Source organism: Cibotium barometz, chromosome 30 (genome assembly GCF_041138505.1).
Source record: "Cibotium barometz isolate CiBa-2024 chromosome 30, ASM4113850v1, whole genome shotgun sequence".
NCBI classification, from domain to species: Eukaryota; Viridiplantae; Streptophyta; class Polypodiopsida; order Cyatheales; family Cibotiaceae; genus Cibotium; species Cibotium barometz.
This window is the reverse complement of record NC_141075.1, coordinates 44,953,967-44,974,238: the sequence shown is the minus strand read 5'-3', so window position 1 is coordinate 44,974,238 and position 20,272 is coordinate 44,953,967. Positions and strand designations below refer to the sequence as shown.

The window sequence follows — 20,272 nt, the reverse complement described above, 5'->3', positions numbered from 1 at the left end:
ATAATGTGCATACCAGATGCCTCGTTTTCAATGTGTCATGGTCTTAGAGAGCCACCTCAGAATTGGGCCTTTGGATTGCACATTTGGTTATAATGTGCATGCCAGATGCCTCGTTTTCAATGTGTCATGGCCTTAAAGAGCCACCTCAGAATTGGGCCTTTGGCTTGCACATTGCAACCAAATGTGCTCTAGACAATGTTAACCAAACTTTGCAAGAGTGAAGGTGGGTCTTCATATACATACTTGTAAAGTTTGGTCACAATCAGAGTATATTTGGTTATAATGTACATGTTAGGGTGCTTAATTCTCAATGTGTCATGGCCTTAGAGATGTGGCCTTAGAGAGACCTCTCGAAATTGGGCCTTTGGCCTACACATTGCCATCAAATATGCTTGGATGGTGCTCAAAATTTACAAGAGTGAGGGTGGGGTGCACATATACATACTTAAAAAGTTTAGTCACCATCGGAGCACATTTGGTTACAATGTACATGCCATTTGCTCGATTTTCAATGTGTCATGGCCTTAGAGAGCCCCCTCTAAATTGGGCCTTTAGCTCGCACATTGCATTCAAGAGCACTCCAATGGTGATTAAACTTTGCAGCAAGATTGAGGGTGGGATCCACATATACACACTTAAAAAGTTTGGTCTCACCATCGGAGTACATTTGATTGCAATTTGCCTGGTTCCATTTGCTTGGTTTTCAATGTGTCGTCACTTTAGAGAGCCTCCTCGAAATTGGGCCTTCAACCCGTACATTGCATTTAAGAGCGCTTCGAGGTGAAAAAACTTTGCAAGAGTGAGAATGGGTTCATATATACACACTTGTAAAGTTTGGTCACCATCGAAGCACATTTGATTACAATGTGCATTCCATTTGCATTGTTTCCAATGTGTCATCACTTTAGAGAGCCCCCTCGAAATCGGGTCTTTGGTCTACACTACTAAATGTGCTTTGATGGTGACCAAAATTTACAACAATGAGGGGTGGCATCCACATATACACACTTGCAAAGTTTGATCACCATCAGAGCACATTTGGTTGTAATGTGCATTCCATTTGCTTGGTTTTTAATGTGCATTCCATTTGCTTGGTTTTTAATGTGATCTTAGAGCCCCCTCAAAATTGGACCTTTGGCCCACACTTTACAACTAAATGTGCTTCGATGTGGTGACCAAACTTTGTAAGAGAGGGTGACATCCACATATACACACTTACACAGTTTGGTCACCATTGGAGCGCATTTGGTTGCAATGTCCATGCCATTTGCCTGGTTTTAAATGTGTCGTGGCCTTAGAGAGCCCCCTCAAAATTGGGCCCCTAGCCCACACATTGCATTCAAGAATGCTCCGATGGTGACCAAAATTTACAAGAGTGAAGATGGGGTCTACATGTACACACTTGCAAATTTTAGTCATCACCATCAGAGCACATTTGGTCACAATGTGCGTTCTATTTGCTTGGTTTCCAATGTGTTGGGACTTTAGAGAGCCCTCTTGAAATTGGACCTTTGGCTTGCAAATTGCATTCAAATGTGCTCCAATGGATACCAAACTTTGCAAGAGTGAGGGTGGGGCCTACATATACACACTTGCAATGTTTGGTCACCATTATAGTACATTCAGTTTGTAACATTTGAACCATTTGCCATGGCCTTAGAGAGCTCCCTCAAAATCGAGTCTTTAGCCCACAATTTACAACTAAATGTGCTTTGATGGTGACCAAACTTTGCAAAAGTGAGGGTGGGGTCCACACATACACAGTTACAAAGTCTGGTCACCATTGGAGTACATTTGGTTGTAATGTCCATTCTATTTGCCTAGTTTTCAATGTGTTATGGCCTTAGAGAGTCCCCTCGAAATTGGGCCTTTGGCCCACACATTATAATCAAATATACTCCGATGGTTACCAAACTTTACAACAATGGGGGTGGGGTCCACACATATACACTTGCAAAGTTTGGTTACCATCGATGGGTGGAGCACATTTGGTTGCAATGTTCGTGCCATTTTCACGATTTTCAATATGTTGTGGCCTTAGAGAGCCCCCTCAAAATTGGGTCTTTGGTGTGCACATTGCATTCAAATGCTCTCTGATGGTGACAAAACTTTGTAAGAGTGAGGATGCGGTCCACACATACACACTTGCAAAGTTTGGTCACCCCATTGAGAACATTTGGTTGCAATGTGTGTTCTATTTGCATGGTTTCCCATGTGACCATAGAGAGCCCCCTTGAAATTGGACCTTTAGCTCGTACTTTGCAAATAAATGTGCTCTGATGGTGACCAAAATTTAGAAAAGTGAGAGTGGGTCTACATAATATACTTACAAAGTTTGGTCACCATCAGAGCACATTTGGTTACAATGTGTGAACCATTTGCCCGATTTTCAATGTGTTGTGGCCTTAGAGAGCCCCCTTGAAATTATGCCTTTGGCTGCACTTTACAACTAAATGTGCTTTGATGGTGACCAAACTTTGCAAGAGTGAGGGTGGCATCCACACATATATACTTGCAAAGTTCGGTCACTATAGGAGCACATTCGCTTGTAATGTATGTGCCATTTTTCTGGTTTTCAATGTGTCGTGGCCTCAAAATTGGGCCTTTGGCCTGCACATTGCATTCAAATGTGCTCTGATGGTGACTAAACTTTGTAAGAGTGAGGATGGGGTGCATATTGATTGCAATGTCCATTCCATTTCTCTAGTTTGTAGTAATGTGTCGTGACCTTAGAGAGCCCCCTTGAAATTGGGCCTTTGGACTACACTTTGCATTTCAATGTGTCCAATGGTGGCCAAAACTTTGTAAGAGTGAGGATGGGATCCATATGTACACACTTGCAAAGTTTGGTCACCATTAGAGCACATTTGGTTCCAATGTGTATTCTATCTCCCTAGTTTCCAATGTGTCGTGACCTTAGAGATGTTGGATATGAAAGAAGATGCTCTGCATAGACTCACAGACAAAACATACACACAAGCTTAGAGATTGACAGAGACGATAGCGTACTCAAATGAGATAATGAGTGAGTGAAGTACCAACACACTAAGGGTGTGTTCTCATGAGAAAAAACCCTTGCCATCATAGGGTAAAAAGTGCCCATGATCAGCTTAGTTTCACATCTAAACTTCTCAGAGGTAGATGGCTAACAAACCCCCCTGAAGTCAATAGCATAAACGGATACAAGGTGTAGTAGACTATCTTGGTAGAAGTAATAAGTTTAGAGCTTGTCAGAAAGCCTCAAACTTGGAAAGGGCTTGGTAAATTCATTTGCCACATTGGCTTGTGTCGACATGTAGGTCAAGTTTATCTCTCTAGCATGGACTTGTTCCTTGACATAGTGCGCTTTGTTCGTGCATGGAAAACTCGATTCCACGCAACTACTACTGTGCTCTGACTGTCAGTGTAAAGGGTGGTAGCACAATTTTGTCTAATACCAAGATTAGCCAAAAGACGGTGGAGCAAAACACACTCCACATTAGCTATGAATGCTGCATTGTATTTAGCTTCACAACTGGATGTGGCTACTATTGACGCGAGTGCTTCTTACTAAGCCATGAGATGCATGAGTTGCCAAGAAGGAAATAGTATCCACCACCGGTTGGCACTCTTGTGTGGGAACATCCTACCCAATCGCTATCAGTGTAGGTAGACAAGCATAAAGAAGATGCACTGCTATAAAATAATGCATAGTGCTGAGTACCTTGAAGGTAGCAAAAGACACGCTTCACTGCTTGCTAATGCCGAGTGCTAAGTGCCTTGAAGGTAGCAAAAGACACGCTTTACTACTTGCCAATGTCGAGTGTTGGGATAATGCATAAACCTACTCAATTGTTTGCGCACTGCATATTGGACATCCATATGGGTATTTCATAGATATATAAGGCATCTGATAGCTTCCTAATAGGTGGCTACATCAAAGGGCTCAGAAGAGTCCTCGATTTTGACAGTCGACGAAGATCGGGTTTCCACAGGAGTAGAAACATGTTTGCAATTTGTCATTTAAAAGCGTTCTAAGAGCTGATGTTGAATGTATCTTCTCTGAGATAACATGATGTCCCCCTTAGACGAAACAAACTAGATACCCAAATATTAATGCAGAAGACCCATGTCAGAAACATCAAATGTATTCTACAGGTCGACGAATGAAAGCTACAATGTGCCCCTCGTTAGGGCCTGCCTCATGAGCAGATCCTCCACATAAAGATTGAGGATAAGGAGATGATCCCTATCTTTGCGGACATAAAGAGTGCTTTTCAGTGGGGCTATTTTAAAATAGGCAAGAGAGCAGTAGGCATGTATCGTCTGATATTGACTACAAGGAACCTATTTAAGGCCATATCGTGCTTTGTGCGCTTTGCATACCTGATGCTTTGCACCTTGCTGAATAAAGCCAGAACGTCGTGTGACATAAACCTCTTCCTACGGATCACCATTTAGAAATGGAATTTGGACATCTAACTGATGTATGTTCCAACCTTTATGCACAACCAATGCAACCAGAGTACAAATGGTCATCATACGTGATGTAGGTGCAAAATTCTCATCATAGTCAATGCCTTTCCTCTAGGCATAGCCCTTGGTGACTAATCGAGCCTTATACCAATCAACAGAGTCGTCAAGATTCCGTTTCAGCGCTTAAACACCCACTTGGTTTCTATAGCACGCTTGCCGACAGGCAGATCACATAACTCCCATGTATCATTTCTGGCAATGAAATCCAATTTTGAACGCATGGTTGAAACCCAATTGTCATCCTCCAAGGTATCAAATTAAGAAAGCGGTTCCTCATTCAATGCGGTAGTGAGACAAGGGTTGTGTCTACAAAATGAGATGCATGTCTAGAGGCAACTTGAGTTCTTCTTGGCAAAGGTTTAGGCACCTTGCTTTCACGCAAAGTAGCCCAAAGCCAACGCAAAATGAGCTGAGAATTATGAATAGCTGTATCCTCTTCAATTAATGCATCATCCAAGGCATTTTGATTAAAGGGTTGTGGATCTGGAGCAATAGGGAGATTGTGGAACTGCTAAATCTACTGATGTTTGTAGAGTAGGTGGTTGAGTTGGAGCCAAGGAGGGCTTAGAGGAGTCGGCACCAGTACCAAACAAAGGCAGAAATGTATCAAATACATCTAGAGCATCAATGGCTGGATGTAGCTGACAGGAAAGCATGGGTTGAGATGCATATTCATCAAAGATGACATCTTTGGATACAATCAGCTTCCAATTAGACATAACATATAGCCGATATCCTTTACTTTCACTGCTATACCCCACAAAAATACATTTCAAAGCCTTTGCTTCAAGCGTATGTCTGTGCTGTGTTGGTATATACACATAAGCCAAACAACCAAATACACGCATATGAGCAATGATAGAATTCTGCCATTCCAAGCTACGTAGCTATCATAGATTTCAAGGCTTTAATTGGACAACGATGTAGTACATAATTGGCACACATGACCGCTTCAAGCCAAAATCTAGAAGGCAGGTCCTTGCTTTTGAGCATACACCTGGCCATTTTCATGAGTGTGTAATTTTGATGTTTAGCCACACCATTCTGCTGTGGTGTATAAGGAGTAGTACACTGATGATGAGAAATGCCATGGGACAGCATGAAAGCAGTAAACTCATTTGACAAATATTCCCCCCCTCTATCAGTACACAATGTCATCAGCTTATGATTGCAAGCATTTTCAGCAAGAGGAAGAAACTGACAAAAAGCTGAGAAGGCATCTGACTTGACTTTTTCAGAACATACACCCAGTAGAAGCATGTGTAGTCATCAATGAAAGTCATGAAGTACAGATGTCCAGTGAAGGAGGGATCTTGCATAGGTCCATAGAGATCACTGTGTACTAGCTCCAATGGGCAAGTAGCGTCGATAGTGCTATCTTTTGGAAAGGACGGACGATGCATCTTTCCCAGTATACATCCCTTGCATAAATGCTTGTGGGGGAGTTGCATAGGCGGTAGCTCATGAACCATAGCTTGACGCTAACTGCAACAGAAGAGATGGAAAATTCAAGTGACCAAACTGAGCATGCCAAAGCTCAGTGTCACGCTGAAGCTGTGGCATGGAAATAGTCAAGGCATCTTCCATGTGCGGACATTGAGGTGCATTACCACTTCATCAGGGGAACGAGAGAGTCTTAGCAGGCGACATTGACTTAGCCTACGTCAGCACACAGGATCAGGTCACTGACATCTTCATGAAGGCCTTGGGAGCTGAGAAGCTCTGTAGATTTTGAGATATGCTTGGAGTTCATGAGCTGGAGTAGTTGAGCTTGAGGGGGAGTGTTGAGATGTCAAGATCAACATGAGCTGACACTCACGAGGCGCCTGCATGACCGTTCAACATTTACATCACTGGCGAGTTTGGTAGCATATCTTCGCCAAAGATTCTACAGCAGCTGAACTACACCAGGTAGTCCACACCTACCCACTCCACTTAGCGTGTTCACATTATGGACTGCTTGTATATACTCTATTATGTGTATTAGTCACTTTATCTTCTTTGTAGACCTCTTTTATTGTGTGAAGAAGAAGAAGAATTTTCAACCTCTCACCTTATGTGTTCTCTTCTAGGGTTTGTGTGAGTGTGTGTGTGCTTGCAAGAGCTCAAGCTCTCTTCCCCCCCTGCATCTTTTCATTAGTGGCACTGGAATCAAAGTACTAGTCAAGATCTGACAAGGACAGATAAGAGGCAAGTAGATCATTGTATGTTACTGTCAGTGCATAGTCATCATGTGCAAATTTTTCTTCCCGTGCATTGTCACTGGTAGTGGCAAGTCCTTGCTACTTCTTCTTCTTCTCACTTTCCTTCCGCTTCCGACAGTCCTCCAAAACATGACTAGGTTTAAGATAGCAATTGCATCTCTTCTTCTTCTCAGTTGGCTCCTCTTTGGGCTTAGGGTTATCTGATTGGGCGGGTGCTTTGCCCTTAGGCTTAGGGTTATCTGATTGGGCGGGTGCTTTGCCCTTAGGCTTAGGGTTATCTGATTGGGCAGGTTATCTGACTAGGTGGGTGCTTAGCACAAGGTGGAGCCATAGATTTTCCTTTGCCATGATGGGAGGCAACAAATGCCTAATCGAAAGCAAGCATATTGTTTTGATTGGAACAAGACTACTCTTCTTGAAGTAGAAAAGGCACCAACTCATCAAATGTATACAAGTTTGAATTGCCCTTTATCAGGAGGTGGAGTGTGGTAGCAAATCCCTGATACAATTCATGCACGCCATTGAGAAGAGTAGAGACAAGAGAAGTATATGGAAAATAAGCTCATCAATATTGATTAGTTGCTCCCACAGATCCTTATCACGGGTCAGAAATGCATCCATAGATTCACCCTTTGTCAGATGCTCCAAGGCAAGCTTTTTCCAAAGATAGGCAACTCGGGCTTCATTGCAGATTTGATATAGAGATGCAAGGATATTCCATGCATTCTTAGTAGAGAAACATGCAAGGATATTCCATGCATTCTTAGTAGAGAAACATGATTAGATATGAGGAATAACTTGGTGTTTGTTGTTGCAGGAGAGGGCAATAAGTGCATGTGCATGTGCATCTTTGGTATCCCATTTGAGTTGTTTCGGTGTGTAGGAGGAACATTGCGAACATGTGTAGGCTGTACTATAACCAATATTCTAATATTTTAATTAATAAGTGAAACTTGATTTAAATATTTTTCCCTAATTCATTTATATATTTTTAAATCTATTTTAATTTGTAGGTGTGTGTATATGTGCACCGGGGGTCTTTCCTTTTATTTGTGTACAATTTATTTGAAAAAGGCTTAAATTTATTTTTACTTACATATTTTTCATAAAATAATGAACACAAATATTTTTCCATAATCAATCAAAATCGTTTACATAGTAAGAGGGATCTCTGTCTCTGTCTCTGTGTCTCTCTCTCTCTCTCTCTCCACACACAAGAGTAAAAAGCAAGAAGATACCTAAAGCTTATGTAGCATAAAGAGAGATTGTCTCATTGCATTATGAGAAATTGACTTATATACAAATGGCCCTTATTCACACTTGGGCACTCAAAATTAAACCCTAGCTTACTAAGCTTAGTTATTTGCTAGCTTTTCTCATAGTATGCACAATGTTTATAGTGCCTTTACACGACACTAAGCCTGGTTATTTGCTAGCTTTTCTCATAATATATACAATGTTTATAGTGCCTTTACATGACACTTATTGTGATACTCTCCTTTGTAGTAGAGAGCATTTTTGTTAAGCCCAAAATGGGGTTAATAGGGTTCCCTCACAGTTGGACTGTTACAAAAACCATTTGTAACTAAGTATACATTTATCTTCTTATACCATCATGCTTTGGGAGCTTGCTTAAGGCCATATAAATCTTTTCTTAACGTGCATACTTTAGACTCATGTCCTTTCTCAACAAAACCACGAGATTGAGATACATAAACCTCCTTATGAAAATCACCATTTAAGAAGGCAGTCTTGATATCCAACTAATATACATTCCAACCATGATGCATTGCTAATGCAATAATACACATGATTACAACTAATATACATTCCAACCATGATGCATTGCTAATGCAATAATACACATGATTACAATCATACCAGACATGTGTGTAAAGGTCTCATCATAATCCACGTCCTTCTCGTGAGTATAACCCTTTGCAATAATCCTTACCTTTTAGTGGTCACAAATGCTTACGCTTGAGCTTATAAACCCACTTTGTACCAAAATGAACTTTTTATTATAAGGCAAATCTTCCAAATACCAAGTGTCATTTTTGTGAATTGAGTCATACTCATCTTGCATGGCCTCTATCCTTCTTGTGCTTTCTCAAAGGAAACATGTTCCTCTTCATTGCATATATTGGGAGCAATGAGAGCATGATCTACAAAGGGATAAGATACATGATGAGAACCAACACGTGTCTTGTTAGGAAAAGGAGTAGCTAATTTGTTATCTTATAATGTTTACACCACCCATTTCGACATACTCTTGGATGCCTATATGGCTTCCCTTTCCTCATTCACTGCATCATCCACAATTGCCTAATCAATAGCCTTATCTGTGGGCTAAAATTTGAGCTGCTTTTCAGCTAGTATGGGTTGATTTGTAGCACCTTATTGAGCATTCATTTGCTTCACATATGGTTGCCCAACATTGTACAATGGTAGAGGTGTATCAAAAGAATGTTGTGAGTATATCATATGGTTGCTTCACATATGGTTGCCCAACATTGTACAATGGTAGAGGTGTATCAAAAGAATGTTGTGAGTATACATTTTGCTATTTTTTACATAAAAGTATGGGTTGAACTAAGTTCTTAACAAAGACAATATCTCTACTCTCACCAAAATCTACCTTGTGGCCAGATGGTAGAGTCTATAACCTTTGTTGTATCCCAACCTTATCATCCACCTTATTGCATTGTTGCTCAAGCATAAGAGCATTAGAAAGATAACCAAAAATATGTCAATGAGCCACGGAGGGCTTCCTACCATTTTAAGCTTCATAAGGGGTTATTATCTACAAGGCCTTAGTGGGGTATCTGGTTAGCACATACATGGCACACATAGCTACCTCCAACAAAAAAATAGCGAGATAAATTATGGCCATTAATCATGCAATGTGCTATCTCCATGAGAGATCTATTTTTCCTCTCTTAGCCACACCATTTTATTGAGGTTTGTAAGGCATCGTGCATTGATGTTTCATGCCTCTTTTAGCCGTATATTCATGAAACTCCTTTAACATATACCCCCCCCCTTGATCTGTACAAAGGGTGTTAACTTTACATGTAGACATAGAAACAAAGTGTCTAAAGTATGTAAAACCTTTGATTTTCCTTTCAACAGATAAACCAAGTGTGCCTAGAATAGTCATCAATAAAAGTCACAAAGTAGAGATATTTCCAATTGTGACGGTGTCCTAGGACCATATACATCACTATGTATAAGCTGTAATTTATGAAAGACCCTTACTAATCTATATACAGTGTTCTCTTAGGACCATATATATCACTATGTATAAGCTATTATTTATGGAAAACCCTTACTAATCCATATTTTGGGAATGATGTCCTTTGCATCTTGCCCAAAACCCTCACATACATGTTTGACATGTGCCTCAAGCTTTGGCAACTCTGTAGAGTGTAAAAATGCGAATGGGGGGCAAGGAAGCAAAAGTTGATGACAATGATGATGATGCTAAACTGTTGATGATGAGCTCGAAACAATGATGTTGATGGTAGACGATGGAGAAGTAGCAATGACGGCCCCTTTCTACACATGTTGTAGTGCAAAAAACTTTTACAATTGAATAAAGACAATTTGAATTGACAATCCCCTGAGATGTTTGCAATGAAAACCTTACATCATTACAAATGAACCCTGAAACAAATGCAAAATGGCTCGAAAAGTATAAAATTTACTAACATAGTTAACACCACACTATAGGGTATACCTTCTCCACCTAAGAGGATAGCTCAATTTGAGACAATTCAAAGATAAAATTGAGGAGGAGACAACAAGGTGGTGAGGACTAAGAGAATCCGCTATGATATTAGCTGTTGGAGTGGAGACAAAGATAGCAACTCACACACAGATGCAATAAGCAAGCAAGGATAGAGAGAAGCACAACATTCATTAATAGATTAATGAGAATGAGTGAAGTGACATAATAAGGTCACTTGCACATACTCATAAGAGTAGGTACACATGCTTCGGGAGAAAAAACCTCCTAAGGAGGGAAAAAGTGGCCCGATCCATTATTAAGCTTATGTTCACTCATCACTACCATGTAAATGGCTACAATGTGCCCCACAAATCTTTGCACCTTCTTGTAGTTATTAATGGGTGGTGTTAATTCCAAGATCACACTGACCTTATTCTTGTCTATGGAGATGCCATTCTTGAAAACAATAATGTGTCCAAGAATAAAATCATGCTTCATCCAAAATTGGTATTTAAGTGGGTTTGATGAGATGTAATAGAGTCATTATCTCTCAAAACTAGTCTACGATGAGCAAGATTCTCCTTCCACTTTGACCACACACAGATTTCATCTACAATATCTCCAAGATCTTCTGAAGGAGGTCCTTAAAGGCTACACATATCAAGCATTGGAAGGTGGAGAGGGTAGGATTCGTGTGGTAGGCTCTTTACGTTAATCATTTTGCTTCTTTAGTGAGAGGAATGGTGTGTCCAAGAGAAAACATTTTAAAATTCTTTGAGCAAGGCCACCAACTCTCCTAATTACTTAGGGGTGAGGTCTTTGGCATGCTGGCTTAGGTTCTTCAATAAGGCTAGCAAGGTTTACTTCCTTTACCTCAAAGAGTTTCACATGAGGCTCTATTTGCTCGGGATTCTTTGAGCCTTATTGTTGCAATGTACCACCCTATCCCCACTATTGTAGGACTTGAAGTATTCAAACACTTGCCTTAGATCTTCCTCTTGAGCTCTTTGAGTTTAGCTTCCTTCTCTACCCCTACCTTGATTTTGTTGACTGGCAACTCAATAGATCTTGGCTTGCTTAGAGATCGTGGGTTATCTTGTTTAGGTCTATTTCCCTTTGTCTGAAGTTGGTCCTACATGTGAATGCACAACCTTAATATAGAGAAGCCAATGAAGGTCCTCCACATGGGGAGTACATACTTCTTAGGCTTCCTATGTGGTGCTCTTCTTCTTTGGTTGGGTGACTATGGGCAATGTAGAAGTGGCTTCTTCCATAGAGGAGGGATCCATAGAGAAGACAATGAAGGTCCTCCACATGGGGAGGACATACTTCTTAGGCTTCCTATGTGATGGTATTCTTCTTTGGTTAGGTGACTATGGTCTTCTTCTTTGGTTGGGTGACTATGGTCTTCTTCTTTGGTTGGGTGATTGTGGCAATCCAGAAGTGGCTTCTTCCATAGAGGAGTCATCATTACATGAGTCACTAGTAGTTACCCTTGGTTCAAAGTGACTTTTGGCTCCCAAAAGGAATGCTACACTAAATTATCTCTATCCTATCTAGTGAGGTTATCTCCATCCCATCTAGTCTTGCACCTTGTTCTAAGCTTTTGTGGAAGGGTGTTGATGGTTGCCAAGACACAAATCCAATTCTTAGAGTCATTAGGCTCTAGAAGAGGCTTAGAGTCCTAGGTTCTCATCTTCACTATCCAGCATTTACAAATATTAAAACTAAAGTAGTTTTAGACAGTTGTATCACACTCACTAGTGAGAATGTCCCATGGGATGAGTCTTCCCTACTTTTAGACCTATCTTCAAGGATTAGTTACACTGTAACCAATATATAAACTCACTTGAAGGTGGGATAGGATTTGCCATATCGTGTAAGGGATGTGCAAGGAGTCTTCCACATGAGGTGGTGCATCCAAAGGGGAAAAAGTGAAGTTATTGCCCTCAAAGAAAAATATTATGATGACTATGATGACCCATGGAAGGCCAACTTTCACCTCCCAAAATGAGTCCACTTTCGCTACGTCTACCAATGGGGGATCTAGTCTCAGGGGGTCCACTATATATAAACCCTCTGTATCACGTGCATTTAAGGCCTACTTTAAAACCCCTTATCTGTAAATTTTTCATGAATAAAACACACCCTTTTCCTATTCAATCAGTGAATACCCCCTTTAAATGGTACCCTTATGTATGTAAAAAATGTGTAAAAAAGGATTTTAAAAATCCCTTCTATTGAACTCACGTGCTATGTTTACATATTTATGAGTGACCCCCCCTCCCCCACGAGGATCTGGTTGAATTGGTTTTTCTTGAGGAAGAGGCTCTAGAACTAGCTCTTTTGGAGGCCTTTTGAGGATGGTTATATAGGTTTGATTCATTAAGGCTTTTAACATGCTCTCCCTCACAAGTTTAGCCTTCCTCTTGGGCTCCTTCTCTAAAATAGAATAGAATTGTGGTACTCTTTGCTTTTCATGGGAAGGTTATTGTAATCAATGGGCTTCTTCTCTTTGGGAAGAGTTAGTTTAAGTGGAAAATTTCTTGCTATTTCCATAAGGGCTTCTTCTCTTTGGGAAGAGTTAGTTTAAGTGGGAAATTGCTCACTATTTCCATAAGGGCTTCTTCTCTTTAGGAAGTGTTGGTTTAAGTGGGAAATCGCTCACTATTTCCAAAGAGAGGTAGCTTCAGAGCTCTTCTTCCAACCACTATTTCCAAAGAGAGGTAGCTTCAGAGCTCTTCTTACAACCACGTTCAAACTGTCACTATGTCATGTCCATGATAATTAACTTTGCGGCTTCTTCTCTTTAGGAAGAGTTTTAAGTGAGAAATTGCTCACTATTTCCATAAGGGAGGTAGCTTTGGAGCTCTCATTCTAACACTTTTAATGGCCACTATGTCATCTCCTTGACAATTGACTCTGCATATCTTCTGCTTGCATGCTCTTTGATGTCTTCTCTTTTTGAACCTTTGGTTTTAGTCCTTCAACATTTTTAGGGGCTATTGTATCTTTTGCTAACGTGATCTTTGATGTCTTCTTCTTTTAGACCTCTGCTTCTAGTCCTCAACCTTTTTAGGGGCTATTATAGCCTTTGGGGCTTGTGTCTTAGGCTCTACTTGCTTCAAAGTTAAAGCTTGAGCTTTTCGCTTATTTGGAAGCCTTGGATGTTTCCTTAGCTTGATATCTAAACATAGCCTTCAACTGATGGCAAGAGTTCCTTGAATGGCCTAGATCCTCCTGCATCTTTGTCTTCAAGTTTTAGGATATTCAAAAGGGGAGGGCATCATTAAGTTTCTCATCATCTTCTCCTTCCTCGGTTTAGGCCACATGCACAATGTTAAAAGGATACACCTTCCTAGCCTTGTTGGCTTGAGTGTAAGCCCTTTTATATCCCCTCAGCATAAATTTTAGAACTTGTTGGCTTGAGGGTGGGTGTAAGCCCCTTTATATAAAAAAGAGTATTCTCCTCAGCGTAAATTTTATAACCTGAAGATGTAGATAGGTGACTTTAGCTTACTTCTAGCCTTTACTTGTAATCCATGGAATAGTATTACAGGATCTTTCCTCTAAGTACAAGATTTCAACAAATTTTACAATTGCTTTAAATAAGTTATCTACAAGTTAATACATCAACCTTAGAAGAAGAATTAAACGAACAATTTAAACGAAAAAATATTTATCAACACAAGACAAAAGCATTGAGTCCAATCTTCCCCCCATATGTGATACTCGCGGTCTCATATACGAGTATTTTGATGATTTATTAAGGTATGAAGGAATTTGATACAATCAATACATCTTCTCATCAGAGGAGAAAAGAGAAGATGGAAAAAAAAGAGAGCTTCATCCAAGGAACCTACAATTCTTACAAACCATGTTTAATATATATATATATCTCTCACACACTCATGAAATAATTAAACCATATATGAAAAACAATAAGAGAAACTGATACTCCCTGTAGACGTTTACCTGTCTTAGCCTGTCTTGGCTCCTTGTATGCAGGCATAGGCCTGCAACTTGTAGTTACAACTCTCTGGTTTTTTCACAAGAATATAATTGAGTTGGTACTTAAAATTACGGGAATAGGCTTGGTCTACAAATTAGCGCGGACTGTTTTGCTAAACTCGACCGTATGCAAAAGTCGACCTACTTTTTTTTGCAAGGGATATTATTTTATTTTATTTTTTTAGTGCAGAAAGGGAAAGATCACATGCCGACCTACTTTTAGAGATCTCTATTATAAAGATACTATTTTTATCACAATTTTTTTTATTTTTTAATTGTTTAGAGATATTCATATACTCTCATCTCTAACTCTAATTTTATCAAGAAAATTCACTCACATAACAAATAGCCTCCTCTAGGACGGTTTCATATGTGGGCTTGAGAGTTAAGCCTTTTGGGCACACTAGTTGTTAATTAGAAGCACTCACCTTGTCTTCCACCGATTAACTTGTCATTGGGAATTTTACCAAAGAGCCACAGGTGTGGTGGTAATCTGCAACTTCCTCTTATGTGTGGCTAGCCGATCATCTGCATCCTCATTCCGTTGTCACACCAAAGAGCTCCATAGACAAGGGAATCTGGAATCCGTGGGAGGATCAAGGATCCAATGAGTAAATGGAAGTTTAGAATTAGTTCTCATTAATGAAGCTTAAGACTTATCCTAGCTTCCTTTTTAACATCTGAAGCTACATCCTCAAACCACTCCCTAGCTGCTCCTTCCAGTAACAAATCCACCATCATCAGCTTGTAAGCATCATCATCCCTATTATTGTTCAAAGCCACCAACTCAATCTTCCTCAAGGACTAAGTGACATCTTCACTCTTGTCACCTCTGAACACATCATATCCAAATCCAGCCCTAAGTTCATCAACAAGTGGATTCCAACCTGCTGGTCAAAGCCTAAGCTTAGCAAGAACTCTCTAATCCTCAGTGGGGGCACCAAAACATGTGAGGGCTCTGGTTGATGGCCTCTATAACACCACCAGACACCACACAAGAGTGAGATAAACATATAAAAGGAATGGGGGCTCACAAATCACCTAGTCCAAAAGCACCTATCAACTCAAGTGATACCCTCCGAACCCTTGTGAATCAAAAAAAGTCCAAACAAACTGTTGTAATCCCTTTGAAGAGATGGATGCAGTTGCTTGTACTTCACTAGTCCTCTGGATAAATGGACTATCATCCTCCTTAAACCTCAGAAAAGCAAGTGCCTAAACATATGCAACCCCAAGGTCAGTTTGAATATGTTGGCAGCAGTACATGAAGAGGAGAATCAGGCTAATGTTTTGGCCAATAGGAGAGTAGGCCATGATGCTGACCTTGTTGGATCTTCAAATGAGGCTGCTGGTTTGACCAGTAAAGGTAAGCCTTGATGCTTGTGTTACAGAGCCTTCTGATGGAGAAGATGAAGAAGTAGACCTGGATCAAAGCTTGTTGGAAGTAGAGGTGAAAAACCCATGCCATGATATTCATGAAGCTGTAGAACTGAATGTTGAGATGCTTTCTAAGAAAGCTGATACAGATCTGGAGGATGATAGTATTGTGAACTAGAAGCTTGGATATGTACAAGAGGAAACATGGAAGGCAATGAAAATGGGAGATGGATATGATCAGGATGAGCTGAGTGATGCTCTTCCATTCCTTATTGAGAGATGGATATGATTAGGATGAGTTGAGTGATGCTCTTTCATTCCTTGTTGATCTCTTTCTTGATGATATGGATGCTACCTGTTTTGATGTGGTTGATGAGTATGGTGCTATAAGTGATGTTGAATCATTGGTGGATGTAGGCGGTGTGGACATCTAGCTAGATGGCTGTGTTGAGCTAGGTAAGGGTTGTTGTTTGCAAATTGTTTGAAGGACATTCAGAGTCTGGATGATGTGACAAGTGGTCTTGATGGTGGTATCCATGTTGATACTGTTTTACAGGAAAAGAATGCTATCAGAAGACCTATAACTCTATGCTGGGGGATAATCATCTTGTTTTTGAAGATGCTTTTGATGGGATGTCGGTACTCAAGGTTATTAGAGGTGGTCTGAATGGACAGCTCTCTGATGATGCTAGGGATGTTGCTGCTGATGATGTTGAATCCTTGGATGTGAGTGATATGGGTATCCATTCAGATGTCTGTGGAGATCTGGTTGAAGAAGATTGTAGACTGCATGATGCAGCCTGTGTGAAACAGTTTCAAGACTTGGATGTTGTGAGTAATCAGGCTGAATTAGATAATGTTTCTCCATGTGCCTCTCTGAATGACAGTAGTGTTACCTATCTTGAAGTGGATGATGGGGGAATTGTTGCAAATGTTGCTGAGCCTGTGGATGTGGGATATATGGGTATGCAGTCAGGTGACTATGGTGTTATGTCTAAGGGGAGTTGTTGCTGCTTGCATATAAAGCTGTTTGAAGAAGACCCAAGGCTTGGATGCTATGAAGAGTGGATATGATAATGTTTATGTAGCTGCTATTTTACAGGGGAAAGAGTGCTGTAAGAAGGCCTGTGACCCCATGCTGGGAGATAATCAGCTTGTTCATGTGGTTGTTTTGGGTGATATACTTAGAGATGATCTGGGTGGAAGGTTCTGTGATGGTAAGGTGGTGTTTGAGAAAGGAGTTGTCCTTGATGCTGGTACAGATGCTTTATAGGGAGGGACAAGTGATAGGAGAGTATGCTGTATAGATGCTTGATGAAGCCTGTGATCCAGGAGGTCTATGGAGTTATGAAAGCTACACAGAGTTGAGAAGAATGTGGAGCTGTATGAAGAGTTCAAGTCTAACAGAACTGGAGGAATTGGGAAGAGAGTTGACAGCCATGCGTGCATTATACAACCATTTGATAAAGGTAAGATTCTGAGGGTGTTTGAAGATGGTCTGCAGATATTTGATCCAAGAGGCAGAGAAGGTTCAGCTGGATGGCTATGGAGAGAGATGATATACCCATTTGATCCAGCTGGATGGTGCTCATGTTATTGTTATTGGAGTTGAATGAAGGTTTTTTTGAATGCAGATGAAGTTGGAGTAGAAGAATGGCATGAAACACTTGAAAGTGTTTCACCATGGGGGGTTGGGCTATATGTGAGGAATTTTTTTGATGAATGCAGCTAGGACATGACCAAGCCCAGAGGAGGAGAAGGCAGAGTGTAGAGGGTGGATGTGGTTTTGGTAGGCCATGGAATGGGAAATGAAAAAGGCATGAGATGGAATGAATGGACCCATGTGGGATGGTGATGTGGATGACTTATGGTGGATCATTGACATGGTGATGATGCATTGCCATGTGCATCTAATGTCCATGCACAGGATGCTGGTCCACTTGGCAGCAGAGGTTTATTGGGAGTATGAGTCTAAGAGGAGATAGCCTTCGATGATAATAGGATGCTTATGATATGAGGATGTTGAGAGATATGAGAATGTATGTGAGGCAGTGTTAGGGATGTTCCATGATTGATCATGTATATGATGATGGTGCATTACTATGTGCATCCCGTTTCCATGTATAGGAGCCTGTCCACTTGGCAATATCATCAACTAGTTTGACCACGAGACTAGTGTCTACAGTGAGTGGTGGGCTTCTCCCAGTAGTTCTTGGTGGTTATACTAATACCAGCACCACCATCCAAGATTGCTGTGACTTGCTTCTCGTTATACATGATAGGTAATATGGCATCCATATCATCACTCTCAAAGTATTGTCCCAGTTTGTTCATGGGAACTTTCAGATATTCATGTTTGTCTTAGGCTCAGATGGACTTTTTCCCATTAGAAATGGTTCAAGCTCATCTAGCTCTTCCACATGGGCTTTTGATTTACAGTTCATCCAGTTTGATAAGTCTCTCCATAATTGCATGTTACCGTTCAAAAGAGAATTTATTGGAACATGGATTTTTGAGGACAAGAAGGCTTGGAGACTTGTTATATCCCGTGGTTGGTACTCACATTCACTCGGAGGTGGGCTAGCACCTACAATCATATATAGTAGTAGACATATTAAAGCATCCTTCTCATAGATTTTGGCTTTGAAGGGGATGATATAAAGTCATCAAACCGATTACCTCTAAGAAGGTATTGGAGGTATTTCATGATTCTCCATTGGTGGTTCGACAATTGAGTCAAGAAATTTATGGTTTGTGTGAAATGGTTTGGGGGCCAGAGGCTCTTGAACTGGATCTTTTTGTGGCCTTTTTATTATAGAAATTGGTTTGTAAATGGCCTTTGCCAAGTCCTGAGGTATTCTTGTTGGCTGTACAATTGGTTCTAGATCTGAGCCAGGTGTGATTTCTTGTTGTCTCAATGGTTCATACTTAACCATTCATACTTAACCACTTGTTCCAAGATCGGCTCTAGGTCAGCTTGGACTTGTTGTACAAGCTCTTAAGCTTGTTTTAGCCTTTATTATTCCAACACTGGGTTGGGGTGATCCTTAAGTTTCTTGGGAAGATTTTCATAAAATTAATGGGTTTCTTCCCTGTGTTAAGAGCTTGGTTAGGTGGGAGATCATTTGTCATTTCTCCATGGGAGGCAACTTCTGAACTCTTGTCTGAACCACTTTCAATCGTAACGACATCGTCATTTTTAACAATTGATCGTGCATTTGATCGTCATTTTTAACAATTGATCGTCATTTTTAACAATTGATCGTGCATTTTGTTTTCGTGTGCTCTTGGACTGTTTCTTTTTATTATCCATGGTTTCTAGTCCATTAGGTTTTTGTTGGTTTTCTGCACGAGAGTGAGATTTTTAAAATATTTTACTATTCAATTTTTGTAAAAAGAAAGCTTGTAGAGCAAGCTTGGGCTAAAATAGCAATGTAACCTATTTTTGATGAAATAAAATCTATAAGTACTCAAGTGGAGATTCTTTTGGCACACACTTGGGAGGTATTTGGGACCCAATTTGGTGTTTCTCTTGTGTCTTTATTTTCTGTTGAGCACGCTTCCCGAGGTCTCGCGACTTCCCGTTTAAGAGCTATCAGAGCAACCCAAGTTACCCTCCGTCTCAGAAAGGTGTGTGTGTTTGGGGCACTCAGATAGCCCATGACCTACTGGTCCTCTGTGTGAAGGTGAGGATGTGTCAGAGAGCTGGTGACACAACGGCCCGTTAACAGTGAGCTGGCGGCATAACAGCCAAGGGCACAGCATAGCCCCAACGGGAGACCCCGTTGGTGGGAGATCCCCACGTTACCCAGAGCGAACAAGCGTCGATGGTAACAACAGCCAACAACGGCACGAACATTAGCCCTGAGACGGTAACAACACCATGAGCGGCATGACGTCATCGATACCGACCGCCAACAGCAGCGATATGATGGACGCTGACCGACGCAGTGAGCGGATGTCTCTTGAAGAAACAAACACAAACAACATCCATTTCTCCCTGCTATACCTTCTTTGTGGAATTTTAAGAACGTTATATGGGATAATACAGTAGCTGCGTGGTAGCGAGAGGAGAGCTGTGGGAGGAGAAGAAAGAAAAGAAGAAGAAGAAGAAGAGGAGAGAGAAAGAGAAGAAGAAGAAGAAGAGGAGAGAAGAAAGAGAAGAAGAAGAAGAGAGAGAAGAAGGAAAAGAAGAAGAAGAAGAAGAGGAAAGAGAAGAAGAAGAAAAAAGAAGAGAGGAGAAGAAAAAGAAGAGAAGAAAGAAGAAGAAGAAAAAGAAGAAGAAGAGAGAGAAGAAGTAAAAGAAAGAAAGAAAAACCAAGAAGAAGAAGAATACGAAGAAAGAAGAAGGGGAAGAAAGAAAGAAAGAAGGAAATAATTATTTTTATTAAACGATTAGTGCTATACTCTCACCTACCAACATCCTTTGGATTTT

The 20,272-nt window shown here is 40.6% G+C and overlaps 1 protein-coding gene across 1 annotated transcript; it reads left to right on the top strand.

Annotated features, from left to right (window-relative positions):
• Positions 1–15,668: 15,668 nt before the first annotated feature.
• On the top strand, positions 15,669–17,982 carry LOC147621540 (uncharacterized). The gene is made up of 2 exons (XM_086824584.1): positions 15,669–16,293; positions 16,394–17,982. Exon 2 carries the CDS (start codon positions 16,426–16,428, stop codon positions 16,909–16,911), a length of 486 nt encoding a protein of 161 aa, XP_086680710.1. The 5' UTR covers positions 15,669–16,293; positions 16,394–16,425; the 3' UTR covers positions 16,912–17,982.
• Positions 17,983–20,272: the final 2,290 nt, after the last annotated feature.

Bases quoted from the DNA above. Each gene is read 5' to 3' on its own strand.
- LOC147621540 (XM_086824584.1), top strand. From the start codon at position 16,426: ATGCTGGGGGATAATCATCTTGTTTTTGAAGATGCTTTTGATGGGATG.